Source organism: Mugil cephalus, chromosome 14, assembly GCF_022458985.1.
Source record: "Mugil cephalus isolate CIBA_MC_2020 chromosome 14, CIBA_Mcephalus_1.1, whole genome shotgun sequence".
Lineage (NCBI taxonomy): Eukaryota > Metazoa > Chordata > Actinopteri > Mugiliformes > Mugilidae > Mugil > Mugil cephalus.
The window spans coordinates 4785717-4802977 of NC_061783.1; the positions used below are offsets into that span (position 1 = coordinate 4785717).

Consider the following 17261-nt stretch of genomic DNA (forward strand, 5'->3'; position numbering starts at 1 on the left):
TTGAGGGCAAGGATGATACGGGGATCACGAGTTGTGTGCCCCCATGTTCACAAAAATCTAATCTCAGTAACTTTAAATATTTTTATATCTACAATTCTTCATGAACCTGGGGACAAAATGTTAAAATGCTATTTTTTCTCAATTGTACACTAAATACGTATTATGCATAGAGCTACTTGTTGCTCGTTTAATAGTGTTATTAGTTATTTGAGATCCTTGTTTTAAAAAGACAAAATATCAAGGGGAATTTCGCTGCAAGTTATTGACTCTGACCGCGTAAATACGCAGCGCTGACGTTGACGCACGGGACGAAAGCTTCCGAGCTGTGAGGTGGGGGTCTTGAGGAGTATAAGAGGTTTAGGCTAAACGCAGCCAGACCGCACAGACACATCTGACCGCTGCCGAGGGACCACACTCTCCTCTTCCATCTGGATAGAAAACTCTCTCGCGCAGAGGCGTCGACACATTCTCCGGAAACTTTTTGTTTTTGCGCCTCCCAGTCGGGTTTCTCCCCCCGCTCTCTTACCAGACGATTGGTTCCCTTCGCATAATACTCTGAGCAAGTTTTCAGCACCGCGGGCAGAGTGGACAGCGCCGCAGCATGGAGTCCTACACGGTCCCCGGAGCCCAGCTCTCCCTGGCTGAACTTTACTCCGCCGTGCCCTACGACAGCACTCAGAACTACACCGAGCAGCAGAGCCCGGTGAGGAGCGCCGGGGGTATGATCACAGCCATATCCATCACTGCGCTCTACTCCGTCATTTGCGTGGTGGGACTTCTGGGCAACATCCTCGTCATGTACGGGGTGGTCAGGTAAACGCTGTCAAAATTTATAATCTTACCGAGTACTGCTGATGAGAGCACCAAAGCCCAAATGTTTAATGTGAAATCCCCCCACAGACAAAGCGACTTTGAGATCCTTCACAAAACCCAATGAACACTAAAGTCCAAGTCTTTGCGCGCTTTCCCCACCGGCTCTCTATTGTCTTATGAAAGTAGTCATAAAACTCCGTGTAATGTTTCCAAATTCATTGGAATGCTTAAAGCTATGGTAAACTGAGATTTTCTGGAATAATTTAGTTTTCTGTGAAAATTCCCAATCGAATAAAAACGACGCAAAACTGCGTTGGAATTAATCCAGAGCGGTTAAGTTGATCAACAATTAATTCATTCATTTCCCCTTCCTGCTCGATTCGCTGTATTTATGCTTGAAGTTTGAGCCATTTTGTGCGAGCCTGCGTAAAAGGGTGCGCATTCAAAACGAGTGACCATTCAATAAAGCATGAGTTTCATCATTTCGGGTCAAAGTTGACCCGAAATGATGAAACTCAACGAGTGGCAAGTTTTATACCAACGATTGTTGAGGCAGTCGAGGCTGCAAGGCTCAGATTCTGCGTCTGGTCTGACTCATTGTGGACGTCCATTCGCTCAAAGATGTGGGTTTGATGGATCTGAGAAATCCCACGGTCAGGAAATACATAGGCAGATTCATTGTATCTGTAAATGAAAGTGAATGTTTTAAAATCTCAGCTGTTGAAAAATTCAAATTATTTTTTTTTTCTTCCATTAGTAGATGTTTTATAATTGTCTGGCCAAGGTCACAGACCAAAGTTATGCTCACAACCACCTCATTCCCTGAGAAGCCTCTCAGTCCTTGCTGTAAAATTGTTTCTGTTTTGTGCAGCAGAGCTTGTCCTCGCTCACTGATGCATTCCCCCAATATCACTGGAAGCATTAATTATAAGAAGCGGTCAGAATTCATTTAGGGTGTCCCAATTTTAAGACGGGCTATAATGTGTGCTATGCATACTTTGCGGTACACATGGACAAAATTCTTTGTTAATGTGTTTTTTTTCACAGGCAGCATGTAGAAGACTGCTTCAAGAAACTGGTAAATAAATATTCACAGCTGTGTATCACATTATATCACAGCTCTGCCTGATTTACATTCGTGAGTAGGAGTGAATTATTGGTCGGAACAATCTACACAGACGGGTGAGGGCGCGGAGAAGGCAGAGATTCAAATTGTCCCCACAGATTCTGCGTTTGCGTGAGGGAGAAGGAGCTCACCCTCCAAATGTGGTTGCATCAGCCATCCTGGTCAGAATGGATTATCTCCTGTGGAACAACTTGGAACTTGGAACAACAAACCTGAAAGATATGCAGATTTTGAATAAAATGCTGGGTAAACACTATTCACCGTCATCATTTGCCTTCCTCTAGGACTTGAACATATGCTTTTATGTGGTGCAGATTTGCTGACCTAATGATAACCAGAATGCAGATTGACTTAGGTGGATTTATTCCATCTATAAATGATTCCTGTCTGTGTTAACATTTAATTCAAAGTCAAATAAAGTGAACACGTTACAACATGGCAGGGGGTGCTTGTGAACCGGTGGAGCTGAGTTCAATGGGCCTGTGAGACTATATCAAAGAAAGTTGAGAATCTCTGTGATAAATAACGTAAGAAATGAACTGACTGATGTATTTTCTGCCAAAAACCTCCCAACAGTAATTCCCGAAAGCACTGGAAAACCCTCGATACAAAACTGGTTTGGTCCAGGCATTTTTGAAAAATAGCCAGATATTGGGATTTTGGCGCTCATTTAGCTCACTGGATGTAGACGCTCAAATCCCCATTTAAAATCTGTCACTTAACAGTCTGCATGGACACTCCGGTGTGGATTTTGTTACGTGGCTGCTGTGGCTTTGAGAGCCCTTGGTCTGATTGCTCACACTTACACCTCTGGAAATAGGCCACTCTGTCATGCTCGTTAGGTCGGCAGCAGGAGACTCCTCTTATTTCAAAGCCATCGCTTCCTCCACCTTCTGGCTGCCGCTCCTGTTAAATAAGGACTGGTTCAGTGCTCATGCAATTTATTATCAAGTTGCCACCATTTGAAATGAACTGGATCGGTGGACTTTTATTATACTGCCTCTTATGGATTATGCTCCATTGTATCCGAAGCTGGGCCCAGGTTATAGGAGTATTTACTGTGATTTAAGGACCAATTTGTTCTGGGACCTTAGCTCAGATTAGAACTCCTGTAGTGGACATAGGTGGAGTTTGAGCTTGTGAAAGTGGGATGTCGATATACCTGGTGTGAAATGCACTTTAGTGTCGTTTCGATTTGTTCAACACCTCCCAGGTCTTTTGGTGACTATGCGAAAGGGATGAGCTGGGGTGACCATCCCTGCCATATAGATTGCCCTCGTCTTCGCAGTGACACCTGTTGATTAGGCGATGATGGCAGTGGGTCAGGCATGCTAAAATGCTGTGCTGATATCACAGTTTGCATGCAAAACTGTGGACAGAGAGTACGTTAAGCACAAGCAGCAAAACTGTGTGGAAAATGTATTATTTGGGGTCTGGGAGTGGATATCTTAACCCGTATATTGGCACCTGTCGCCAGTAGGAACATGGCTGTGAGGGTGAGATGGCGGTCTGACAGTCTGTTTATTTTGTGGCTGAGTCAACTGCATCCCACCGCTTAGCTTCCACCTCACCCATCAGCTTTTGTGTCAGTGTGTGTGTGACTTTCAGCCCTGGAAACACAGGAGAGTCAAGCCCCACTTATCTGTCTGCCCTGAAAGGACTGATTAAGTCACACAATACAGTGGAACTCCCATCTGCTTAGACAGGGTGATCCGGATGCAAATGTTAATTCCATGTAGCTGATTGTGAATCTCTGTGGAGGCCAGGGATGGAGAAAAAAATGCAGTAAAAAGTTTTCAAAAACTAGAAGAACATCATCCCTCATGCTTATGCTTAATAGTGATAATAATAATTTGCTTAGTGGAAACATTTTTTTTTGTCAGGCACATCCTTCCAACATTTCACCTCTTCTTTTCATAACAGATTATACTGAATGAGTTTTTATGCACCCGGCCAGATTTATGAGATCACACAATCCGTACAGCCGGGCTTCAAGTTAGTTTTTGTTGTTTGTGTAGTGCTACATGGAGCAGTCAGGGTGTTGTAGGATTATTGGCAATTTTAAGCATATTTTAGCAGCAGTTGAACTTACTCCAGCAGTAAAAGACCAACGATTCATCACTTCTTGATCATTTCCGTGTAACAAACAGAACTCAGGCCAATTTCTCCAAGTACATCTCTGGTGCAAAGTTGGTCTGGGACCCCTCTGTTGGGAACTGATCATCTCCTTATGCTCAGCCAGTTTGCTCATTTGGCTTTATATGGAGATGGACAGAACAGTTGGGTTGGATTTCTTTGCAGCAAAGTTATTGTAGTTCTACCTAGTTGGACAAAGATGTTTTATCTTTCAGTTGAATCACACAAATCTTTATGGAATCTTTTTTTAGGCAGACCTCTTGTAGTAAAACAAACCCAAACATATATAGATAAGTAGTTACGTTAAAGTTATGCCTGGGAAACAGAGGTTATGTTTCTTAATGAACTACATTCCAATTATTAACCTAACAGTATTACAAATTTATTGACGGGTTTAGTTGTGTATATGTGGGGCTTATTATAAGACTACTGAAAATACCACTCTAAGAAGCATTACACACCTACTTCCTGCTTAGTTAGATTAGATCAACACCGCGCAGAGCTGGAGGCGTTTGTTTAATGGCGAACTAAATGATAAACCTGTGAAGATGGGCTGTAATCAATAGCACCTCATCGAGGTTAACAAGTAGAGATTGTTCACATGGCTTCACATACAGAGACCAAAGGTCAGGATGGTCAATACTTGCTGCTTTGCTACGCACATACACATGCACACAGTAATGTGCTGCTGTAAGGCTATATACTTTTTTTTCTGATCAATGCAAAGAAGAAGGGATTGGACAGGCGTAACAGCCACTTAGCCATGTACTCATGCTGTAAGATGGGTTTTAAACTCTGATTTCCAAGCAATAACATTAAAAAAAAGCTCCACCCCCTCTATCAGCATTATACGCTTTTAATTAACCATAATCTCAAGACCACTTATGTCATTGCAATGACCAATATATTTTATTTTATGTGTACATCTCTTGAAGTGAAATTAAAGTCCCGCACTTCTCTGCTGTTGAGAGGGGGACACACTATGCAGCCTGGACCGCCGCACTAATCCCACCAATCTCCAATAGAAAGTTCTGCCTCCTTCATACCAGTCTTTTGGATTTATTACATTCCAGAAAGCTCCAGCAACCTTCCACTACTGTAAAAGGCTGCAGACTTATACTCATTATTTTTACGTCCCTTTCTACATTTTCATTTCCACATGATATATCAGATTGGGTATTATAGCACTGAGGTCTACAGCTTCAGCTTGTTTACTGAATGGAGGGAGGATGTGGTGATGTCCACTGTGTTCAAGCCCGTCTTGACAGCTTAGATTAGAGCGGAGGACAAAGAGATTTCTTCTTCTCTTTCTCTGGCTCTGATGCTAGATGTAATCCTTTCCCCTGTGTCAAACACCGGGCAGAATCAAAGGCCTCAAACAGTTTGAGATCCAAATTTAAAAAGATAGATCTCCGCTGTGTGTGATCACAATGCAGTCTTGATTATTATGCTTTTGGTTTCATAACTTCAGCCGTATTGTATGTTGCCAGGTAAGAGGTGTTTTTACCTGTTTTCGAAGACTTCAAAGCATGGCGTTTAAACCATAATGCAGGCAGCTCCTACATAACTGACAAAAGCTCACATCTCTGTTTGCTTTAAGTGGACCCAGACACAGATGATGGAACATTTACATGACAGTTTAAAGGACTAAAGGTACAAAAGGATGTTCGAAATAAGCCACTTTCTGCATGTTTGTTCTGTCTAGACTGCAAAAAAAAAACTAAACTAAAAGTAAGACGCTCATGAGGTCATGATGACCGGATGGATGTAAGACAAGATATTTTTATTAATTACATTTATTATGACCTATTCCAAATAGAGAGAAGTAAACACTTTGCATTAATTTGATTCTAATGAATGAGTGAGTCACTATTCAGTCAAATCTGAACACACAGACGCGCAGGATAGCTTTCAGTATTACCAACACTTCCTGAGAGTACCATTATGTCTGATACCGACGCTAAACAAATATCTACACTCAGGAAAGACATCTATCAGTTAACATAGGAATAGGCTTTTTTCTGTATGAACTACAATCCAATCGTTACATCCACGATGCAATCGGACCAAATAATAACTCATTTAGCATGTGGTGCATATTACCAAAATGATCTTTTATCATGAAAACAGGACACTGAAATGAGAATGCCAGTAACTGACATCGATCAGCCACAACATTAAAACCACATCAACCACCCACCTAGACCAGACCAGACACCCCCACCCCATACGCAAACACTGGACTTGCATACTTTGCAGATCAGGGTTGACAGGCTCAATTCTGAAGTGCAGGCTGTGGAGAATAAGAGGTCATTTTGGAATTGGAACAGTGGTGTACTTGATGATGCACAATGCATTCTGGGATACCTGGCTCTACCAAGTTCATACGAGTTAACTTCCAATGTGTCCTAGATAAAACAGGCAGAACAAATACACATCAATTTATTTCCACTGTACAGGAATGTTATTGACACAAATATGTATTGATACACAAAAGTCACATTTATCAAGTTATTTGAAATTACCACCTCATAAACGAGGGGATTATAGGAGGCGCGTTCAGAAAGTCAACACAGTTCCAAACCAGGATAGTTGACCTTAAATCCACTTTTGCCCATCACGTCACTGAGTCATTTGCACTGCAGGTGGTCCACTCAAGATGACAAGCAACCTTCAAAGCTTGCTGTTACTGGTTGCTCAGCAGTTAAAGACCAACTAGAAAGAGTTGAAATTGATTTTTTAGAAGCAATCCACCCAACTGGTGAGTGGCAGCGCAGAGGGGGTTATTATTATTATTAACAATAATAATTAGAAAAATTAGAATTATGGTTTTTCCAACCTCTTATTAAACCTATCAGTACTTATAACATTTGTACATATACACACAAATTAAATATGCATCAATAAATTTTTAAAAACCTTGCGGTCTTGCACAAAGTGGATAGTCAAATACATTTAAATACATCATTTACATAGTTTTTATTTTTTTATTTTTTACTTTATTATTCGCATTGGCAAAAATAAAGGGCAGATTATGAATCAGCACAATGGAGCAAATGCGTGGCTATACAGTGTAGAGAAAGGTATAAAATGTCACTGTGAGTGGGTGTGTGTGCGCGCGCATGTGTGTGTGATAATCTATAATCTGACGCATATACAACACAATCCTATTTCATTCATGTCTCCTAAGGAGAGGAGGGAAAGAAAAACAAAAGGAGCTGTGTGAGGTTGCAGAAGCCAAAGACTAGCCTGCGTTTGCTTTACACCACTTTCTAAGAAACATATAGGGTAGAGTCAGTGATATGGTATGTTGTGATTCCATTGTATATTCTCTATGAATATGGGTTTCTGCAATTCAACCAGTTATATTATAAGGTAATTTCTGTGCTCCATGTGCCGACTTTTAAGTTGGAGCACGTTCCCCTCCAGAGGTAAACAGAGTAGGTAGTCTTGAATAATGTAAATTATAAGAAAAACAGCTTCTGCAAAAGTCTGCTGTGAGGCAGACAGGTCTCTGTTCCAGAAAAATCCATTTAGGATTTGATTTAGGTAAGTTTAAAGTTACTTTTGTCAAATGAACTGTCATTTCATTTATATCATACGTATATACTCATATTTATATAATACTAGATCTGTAAGAGAAATAGATGTTTTAGATGGTACTGACCACATTGACCAAAGTGGAAATTTTAAAATCTCCCATCTTCCATGAGAAATAAATGCTGCCCCAGTTGGGCTTCAGTTTGATTTTAGTCCCCTCTTAAGCCGTGACACTGATCCAGCTTGCGTCTTCCTGGATCCGGAACATCTAAATAAACTGCAGCCTGTGATAACATAATTAATTACACTGCTGCTTTTTCTGCTATATCTAAAAGCTCATTCCTCTTAATTAATTGCAATAGTAACCAATTCATGTATATTATTTCACCTTCACCACATGATGAGAACAGATTGTTGAGATAAATGGACCCCTCCATTTTCAGCTTTCAATTGGTCACTACTCAGTGTGACTGCTCAACAGGCCAGGGATCCATTCCAACAGCAACACATACCATAAAAAAAAGCAGTGGCTATAACTCCACCATGACTACCATTCAGACTCCTAGGATATTGAATACACTGTCTGTGTGAAAGATGACCAGAGGTAAAATACGCATAACTGTGGTCATTCTAATGGAAGAAAGCTATAAAAAATTGCACTGCACATAAACATAAATTCATTTTGCTTTTATTTCACATGCAAATGATAAACAAGTTGTAAATCTTCCAATCCAATGTCCTTGTGCATTCAGCCAATACTTCATCATTCATTTAACAACTTTAATTTTTCTTTTTCTATCTGTGGACTCCCTGCTGTGCACATCTCATAAAACTAAATATACTGAGATTTATGATTATTCCAGCATCATTGAGAAGATCCCTTCAGGCTTAGATAAGCCAACACTGTACTAAATAAAATCAGTTCACAACAAGTGACGTAAGAGAGAGAAAAAATCAACCATTCAAAGTAAATTCACATTCCCATGTTGGAAGGATGGTTCAGTCTCATTCAGTATACATACTATGCATGAATGCCAGTTCAAAAGCAGTAGTATTTTCACAAATCCCTGGTGCCTTCCATGTAAGTAGACTACCTGATCCATGGCCAGCGGGCCAATTTTAACCATCTCTTCAAATAACAAATTCAGAAAAAATACCTAGGCTGTAAGGATTTAGAGAAACATGTATAACATTAGGGATTTAAGGCAGAAACCATACCATACATGGGTTATTACTTCCACATTCCCATATCCCATAATCGTCTCCCTCTTGCGTTAGTGACTACTGTCTGCTTGCACTCACTCCCATTCTTACAAAGTACTTTGGAAGACTGGTCATGCAACACATCAAGTCTGCACTCCCCCGGCCCTTTCCAGTATGCATCGGTCCAACCACTCGATCAATGATGCCATCTCCACTACCCTCCACTCATCTCTCACACGTCCGGACACAAAGGACTCTTGTGTTAGAATGCTGTTCATTGACTTCAGTTCAGCATTAAATACCATCATCGACAAACAGCTCATCCAAACTGGACCACCTGAGGGGACAGCACCTCGCTGTTCAACTGGATGCTGGACCACACATCCAGCACCATCGTCCTGAACAAAGGGGCTCCCCAGGGCTGTGTCCTGAGCCTCCTCCCCTTCACTCTACCGATCTATGACCGCACACCAATGGACAGCTCAAACCTATTCATCAAGTTTGCGGAGGACACGACTGTGGTGGGTCTCGTCAGCAGCACCACCTCCAGGAGTGAGGTGAGCCGTCCGCCTTGTCTCACTGAATGTGGAGAAGACAAGAGATTGTCGTGTACTTCAGGAGAGTGCACACCCAGCATGCTCCCCCGACCACCAATGGTGTAGTTGCGGAGAGGATGAGCAGCTCCCTTCTACAACCAACACAGCTTCACTGGCAAAGAAGGCTCAACAGCTCCTCTACTTCCTCCACAAACTGAGAGAAGCCAGAGCCCCAGCCCTATCAGAGGCACCATCAAAACCATCCTGACCAGCAGCATCACTGTGTGGTACATACAATACAGTCCCCTGTATTGTTAGTGATCCCACCCACCCATCACACAGCTTTCTCAGTCTGCTTTTATGTTTAAGTTGCAGCACTGTAGGCCTTTGAGGAAGGAAATTTCAATCCTGTATATGTGTTGCGCATGTCGGAACTGTCAATAAAATTGACTTCTTTTTAATGCTTTAATAACACTTTTTTTTCAATCTGTGGCCCCAACCAGATATACCAAGATGAAGACTGCTACCAACATCTACATCTTCAACTTAGCTCTCGCTGACGCCTTGGCCACCAGCACGCTGCCCTTCCAGAGCGCCAAGTACCTCATGAACACGTGGCCGTTCGGGGAAGTCCTGTGCAAGCTCATTATCGCCATTGACTACTACAACATGTTCACGAGCATCTTCACCCTAACGATGATGAGCGTGGATCGCTACATCGCAGTGTGTCACCCGGTCAGGGCGCTGGAGTTTCGGACGCCAGTCAAGGCGAAGATGATCAACGTGCTAATCTGGGTCCTGTCCTCAGCCATTGGCGTGCCCATTACAGTCATGGCTGTGACCAAAGTGACAGATAGTGGTGAGATCATTATAGAATTATCCTTTATTATCTCCAGATATTCTCCTAGGATGATTGACCGCCTCCCAGAAACGGGTGGAACATCTTATTACTAATCCACCCCTCATTAAATGTTACAGATTTAATGACAGCTGTCAGGTCATCCCAAAATCTGTTCTTTGCACTGTAAAAGCTATTCCAGCTGTAATAACTTTTACAACCCTTGAATTACAGAATTAATCCTCTAATTTCTGAGAAATACCTTAGGCAATAAACCCCAGTATTGAGTAGCTGTGATCTTTGGGCCCTCAGGTGGGATTCATTAAGAGCAGACCATATTGTAAATCACTGCATGCACTGCAGGAACATTGCTGAAAACCATTCAGTGAACACTGTTTATTGTCGCATCCACAAATGCAAGTTAAACTCTCCCAATTAAAGCAATTAAAGAAACACAATTAAACAAGATTTAGCTTCTGGACTAATTTAAGACGAGCAAGAACAACAGCGACTCGGTTCCTCACTTTTCATATGCCTATAGGGCGTTGTTAATGGATGGTCCTAAAACCACATTATGTAGTCAATACTAAACATAAACAGAAGGGGTGGTCGCTGGATGTGCATTATACCAGGAGCAGAGTTTGCTTTTCATTAATGTTAATTTAGTTGCAACCATGAGGTTTACCTGACCTTAATAAAGTGGTTATTTGATTAATTGTCCTCCATCCAAAGTGTGTACTGTGCAGCTAGCATCGGACTTCCATCTCACCTTAAATGTCAGAGTCAGACGACAGAGTTAATTTGCTATTTCTGACTATTTCTGTAATTTCCTGAAAATAGTACATTTTAATTTGTGAAGAATTCCTACAGAGATTGAGATGCTGTCTGAGGTGAGAAAGCTCGAAGGCCTGGAACTAATCCTCATGTTTTTCTTTTTCTATTTCGTTGCAACGAAAACCCTGTGACTGCCTTCCAGCAGAGACTGGAAATATACAGTACCTTGTACCTTTAGCTTATTACAGCATATCCACTCTCTGTGAAGGCTATGTGCCATTTCTGAAGAGCTAGTCTATGAATTGCCTCACTTCTTCCTTGACAAGCTCAGATGACACGTTCGATGAATGTCTTCTTTTGTAGCATCACCCAGGCATAATCATTCCTTTTTAGTTGATTATTTGGCAAACTCCACTTTACAGAACCTTAATCACCTCACTGGTACAAAGAGGTGTCCGGAAGTGATCAATATTAATTCAATATGATATTAAAATAAGACTACATGTACATGTACTATGGGTGTTACTGCAGGAGTATTTTGCGGCTGAAGCCTCTACTCTGACTTCAGCAGAGATCTTTCTGGGCATCCCATTTGATAAATACTGTATATTATCCAATTCCCATCAAACTCTACATGCCATCTCTTTCCAGGTGAAACCATGTGCATGCTGAAGTTTCCTGATCCTGACTGGTACTGGGACATTGTGACCAAGATCTGCGTCTTCATCTTTGCCTTTGTGGTCCCTGTGATGGTCATCACCATATGTTACGGCCTAATGATCCTACGTCTGAAGAGCGTTCGCCTACTCTCGGGCTCTAAGGAGAAAGACCGCAATATGCGCCGCATTACCCGTATGGTTCTGGTGGTGGTGGCGGCCTTCATCATCTGCTGGACCCCCATTCACATATTTATCATTGTGAAGACCATGGTGGAGATTGACAGGAAGAACCCCTTTGTGATAGCCAGCTGGCACCTGTGCATCGCCTTGGGCTACACCAACAGCAGCCTCAACCCGGTCCTCTACGCATTTTTGGATGAAAATTTCAAGCGATGCTTCAGGGATTTCTGCCTCCCCTGTCGGACCCATGTGGAGCAGAACAGTCTGACTAGAGGCCGCAACAACACTGCGGAGCCAGTGTCCGTTTGTGCCCCAACAGAAGCTAGGAAGAAGCCGGCATGACTAGGCATGGACTGGGTCCCCCACAGCTCTCGCTCACGGAGGATCCAACAAGATCTGCAATCGGAAGTCACCCAGATCTCCACAACAGAGTTTTGAGAAAAAAATTATTATTTTTTCCAATTTGGCTAGACATTCAAAGAAAAGGCATCGGAAAATGAGTTTCCTTTTGGTCCTAGTTTTCTATTAAAATTCTTATCGGCTTCTCTCATAGAAAACCTTACAATGTCATTGGCATTACGCTGATAAGGATGGCTTAACGAGCATGTCCAAATATTAAATTAAGATGACAAAACAGAACATCCCCAGCTCATGGTTGAGATTAAGAGAGGAGAAAATATTTTGCTGGAGCACAAATTACAAAGGAATGCTTGCAGGTTTCCAGCTCATTAAGCAAAGACTGCATTGTTCACAGACCATCCATCAATTTCAAACAGGATAATGTGACACAAAAGAAAAGTTTGAAAGTTTCAAACTCTGTTACTTTGTTTAAAAAAAATCCTTGCATGTACATAGCAAGAAAAAAAGAGATGATTTTGGTGAGTATTCTGAATGAGAATCAAATAAAAAATGGTTTCATTTGAATCTTAACTATCAACATAAAACAAATGAGCCTTACAGAGCAGATCCACACGACCACTGCCCACCGACAGCTGGATGATGAATTCCAGCAGTTTGCTGCCCTACAAGGCTAAACACTCTCTGCAAAGATAAGCAGGAATGACTTTGCTAAGCTTGGCGGTTTTATTTTTTATTTAATAGAAGAGACACTACACCATCAACTGTTCTGGAAGAGCAATTTTGGAGACTTTTTTGGGAAATCACAATCAAACAGAGTTTGTGGTGTTTTGTGGAGAAAAAAAATAGTAGCATTGTGCCACTGCCACTAGGATTTCTACGGGCTCCTTTTCTCCTCACCTACTTGACTTTTGTTAGTAGTGTCAAGTCTGCATAGAGCCTCTGAGCAGAATCACTAGTTGATAATGATGATATATCTGTCATTGACTCACAAATATAAAGTCCAGGACTAAGCCACAGCTGGAACTGAGAGCAGCTGCATCACATTGTAGATGGAAATGCCTGTCCTGACAACAATTAAGAAACTGCTTCAAGGAGATTATTGATCTGCATTTCAAATGAGAAAAACGTTGGTCATCCATTACAGCAAAATAGCTGTAGCACATTTAAGACGAACTGAATGTTGACTGCACAAGTAAATCATTCTAAGTAACTGATGGATCCAAACAGAACTTGACTTGAGTCAAATTAGAGTCATCAATCAGTACATGCAGGGAAGTTAATGACCAGTTCAGCATTGTATACATCATGAGTTATGTCACGTGGTTTAATCTAAATCTAGGAAGGTGAAAATGGAAGGAAGAAAACTCAACAAATGTGAATTTGTAGATATATTTAAAGTCTTTACATTTAGGCAAATACGCCCACAGTTCATGCTTTGTTATGCTTTCATTTCACATTCCTTTTGATATGTGAATCTAAAAAAAATAAATAAAATAAAATAAAATAAAATAAAAATGGAAGTAAACAGGACAATGCAAAAAAGAAAAAAAAAATCTGTTCTGTTTAGAGATTCAATGATATGCATAGGGTTTGGATGGAGACTTCCCCAGAGAGACTGGAATAGATACAGGAAAATATTGACTGTCTGCAGGAGCAAGATGGACATTGTGATACAAGTGCTGCATATTTTCTTACTGTGATAGTGATGATTTAAAGTGTACAACAGTGTATCTCTGCTTCGACCAGGGGCTGCATAAGTGGGGTGCATAGTATATCTCAGCTGCCATTATTATTTTTGAAAAATGCATTTATATCAGCACAGAATGCATTTTGATTGATTTTCAAAATCCATAATACACAAGGAATTTGTTATTGTTCACCAACTATGTGATACCTACTTCTTATACAGTTAACGGTAAGATGTGTGTGGTTTTCATCCTGTCTGATTAAAAATGTTTCTTTGTGCCATTTTTCATTACACTGTAGGAGGAGAATTGATGTTTTGTTGTTCTTTTTAGAATACTTTATGTGGGAAAGAAAGGGACAATGCACATTAATGGACATTACAGCGTACATGTAAATGTGTTTGATAAAGGTTTTAAGTGTAGGTGGCCTTAAGCCATGCAAAGTTTTATATGTTAAACAGGCAGAGGGGACTTTCCTAAAATGATCAAAACCTAACATGTTGTATTTAGTTAAGATATTGCGGTGGTGATAAGTGTAAGTCTTTTAATCTGGAATTTTCAGTGTTTTTTTGTAGAGCTGCCTGACTGGTTTTAGGATTGAAGTGCCTGTCATAGACCGACAAGTAAAGCAGTAGCTCATATGTGAAAGTATCGTAGAATGTAAAAACATCAGAGCGGCACTCTCAGATAAGGACCACCCAGATTTGTTTTAAGTTGTAAAGATGGAGTTTTATATAAATAGTTTCAGTAGCTGGGTACAGTTAGCCACACTGGGAAAACAGTGTGTCTCAGGCAACAAAGTCATGAGAAACGATCAACAATATTTCACCTCCCCGTACAACAAGGATCAAGGATCAGCACTGGTTATGTCATGATATCATGGTTGTAGAGGTTTTGACCTTTACAAACAAGCAGGTCAATTCTAAGCCCAACTTACTAAAGCTCCTTATTGCTCTGTGACCTTTTGGCCTTCTATCAGCAAATATGGGCAAACACACAGTAATCCAACATCCATAGGTCAAAATGTTTTTCAAACATACATATATACATTAACATGGTCACTCTGGCAGAGCTTTGCCACATTGTCACATTGTGGAACAATATTAGAAAATAAATTACATTTAAGTAAGTAAGGCTACACACTACATAAACTCAAATGTACATGTGCCGAATCCCTCATTGTAGCTTTTGTGTAGCATGGAACTCCTGTTCCATTAACAAAAGAACATTTGAAAATATGACCTAAATTAGACCACTGACTAATTATTTGTCAAGAAATACAAAGCATGCCCTCAGCAACCAAACGGTCAAGTCCACTATAAAACAAGTGAACGTTGGCACCAACGGTAGTCAATATTATAACGTGCTAATACACCATGGGTATGTCATTTAAATGTCTGAATTGTAGAAGATTTTTAGTTCATTAGCAAGGTTCTTGTCAACAGAAAGCTGAAGATGAACAGCTGAAGTGAAGAGTTGTACTCTCAGTGTGCTTCAGCTAAAGGTTGCCTGATCATGTCAAAAGGTCACACTCAGAGGCAGGGTGAAAGGTATATTGGACAGGACCTCTTATCTCCAAAGAGTGCGTTTTCACCGCCCTCCCACACCCCTAGCCAACTAACTAACTATAGACATATGGCTGTGAGTGACTGTGTTAACTTTGTACAGATCCAATTTGTTAAAACCTCAAACCCGCCCATTTGAAAGAAAGGTCGTCCGGCAAGCACGTAGTCTGAAGCCCAAACAGACCTTTCCTCATGTAACTGCAAAGCATGTGACATGATTCTTCCCCAATCAGCCCTGAACAGTGTGAAGCAGCTGTAGCAACACTTTAGCCGAGTCTAAAAACTATAGAGATATTACACAGAACAAATAACAAAATGATGTCATTGGATCCCATTTGTTTTTCTTTCCTAGAACACCTGTACGTGTTTCAGCTCATGTCTGTTAAGAAACACTCAGTGAATAATCTTAGCAACACAAAGGCTACAAAACAGAAAGCTGAATGTAAGTTTTACGGGAAATTAGACGAAACATTGCAAATGAGGCATTCAGAGAAGGCAGAAGCCTGAGCTCTTGACTTGCAGTGAGTTCATAAACTCTGGGAAGTATGACCACATATAAAATATACAGTATTTCTGAGACAGAAAATCAACATTGTGTACCTTGTCAATGTACAAGGCTGATTTCTGTGCCAAGGTTTGGATCTTGACTCGGATCTACTAGTTTGCATAGAAGGCATGTTGCTTGATTCACTGTCCCTGAGTGCTGGCATTGAACATAGATTGTGTGGAAGCATGCAGTATGTATAATTCCAAGAAATGCTGTAACAAGATAACGTAGAGTAACCAGACTCAGTTATTATCAGATTACAGTGTGAGTCTGGGTTTAGATGTATGGAATTTATTATGGGACATGCTTCAATTGATTGAAATTGAAAATTGAAATTGAAACATTCAGCCACAAAAAATGCATAAATGCATGTTAGACTAGTGCTTAATACCTGGCTTTGTTGTTGACTACTTTATGTCTGCAGATTCATCCATCAGCCAGATCATTGGTTGAACCAAAACCTATTACAGTAGCCTAAATCCTGATTTGTCACTACTATAAATATCTATAAGCCATCTTGTTGGCTAAATTACAATGTGTGAAAACAAAAGTGTCTAAGGAGCATGGCGGTGGTGGAAGGGAAGTCACTGTTACTGCTGTTTTCATATAAAGCCTTTAATCTGCTCATGTGTTGCTTGTAATTTACCTTGCATTAGTTGGTCATTTTTCTATGATGTGCAGGTGTGTCCTCCTGTGTGAATATAAATAACTGCTACTTTTGTGCAAGATGCTAATTTGCTGTGTAACACTTGATTGAGCAGGGCCGTTGTGTTCACCCTTCTCTTGATACCATACCAGTTCCCTCTTTGCAGTATTAACATGTTATTTGGAAGCTTCTTCTTTTGCAAATGTCGTATCAAACTTTTCTCATGTGGCAGCTGTGTTTTGGGCATAACTACAATTGCTGGTAAAAAAAATAAAATAAAATAAATATAATATAAAAGAAAACTGCATGAGCATTTTTTTCCTGACATCTAGTTTCCTGGAAACTATGAAATGGGATAGCATAATATTTTCCAGAAAATGATTGGCCCAATAATGGAATAATGCATCTTGCACGATCATGATTGAATTCAAAAGCTGAGAGTGCTTCAGAATAGTCGGTGAAGTGCATTTCCACCAGATAAACACACAGTAGATGACCTACGGCTGTCCTGCGTCCAAGACTGCGCTACCCACAGCTATCAGAAAATTAGACACCCAACTCGCCATCTCCTGTGCAAACTCATATCAGCATCCTACTGTTGCCAAGGAGACTGGCAGCATCTCATCCGCACAATACTCCAGTGAAAGAGCTCA

The 17261-nt window shown here is 40.8% G+C and overlaps 1 protein-coding gene across 1 annotated transcript; it reads left to right on the forward strand.

Moving 5' to 3' along the window:
- Positions 1-336: 336 nt before the first annotated feature.
- Positions 337-16910, forward strand: oprd1a (opioid receptor, delta 1a). The gene is made up of 3 exons (XM_047606070.1): positions 337-813; positions 9858-10213; positions 11618-16910. Exons 1-3 carry the CDS (start codon positions 602-604, stop codon positions 12145-12147), a joined length of 1098 nt encoding a protein of 365 aa, XP_047462026.1. The 5' UTR covers positions 337-601; the 3' UTR covers positions 12148-16910.
- Positions 16911-17261: the final 351 nt, after the last annotated feature.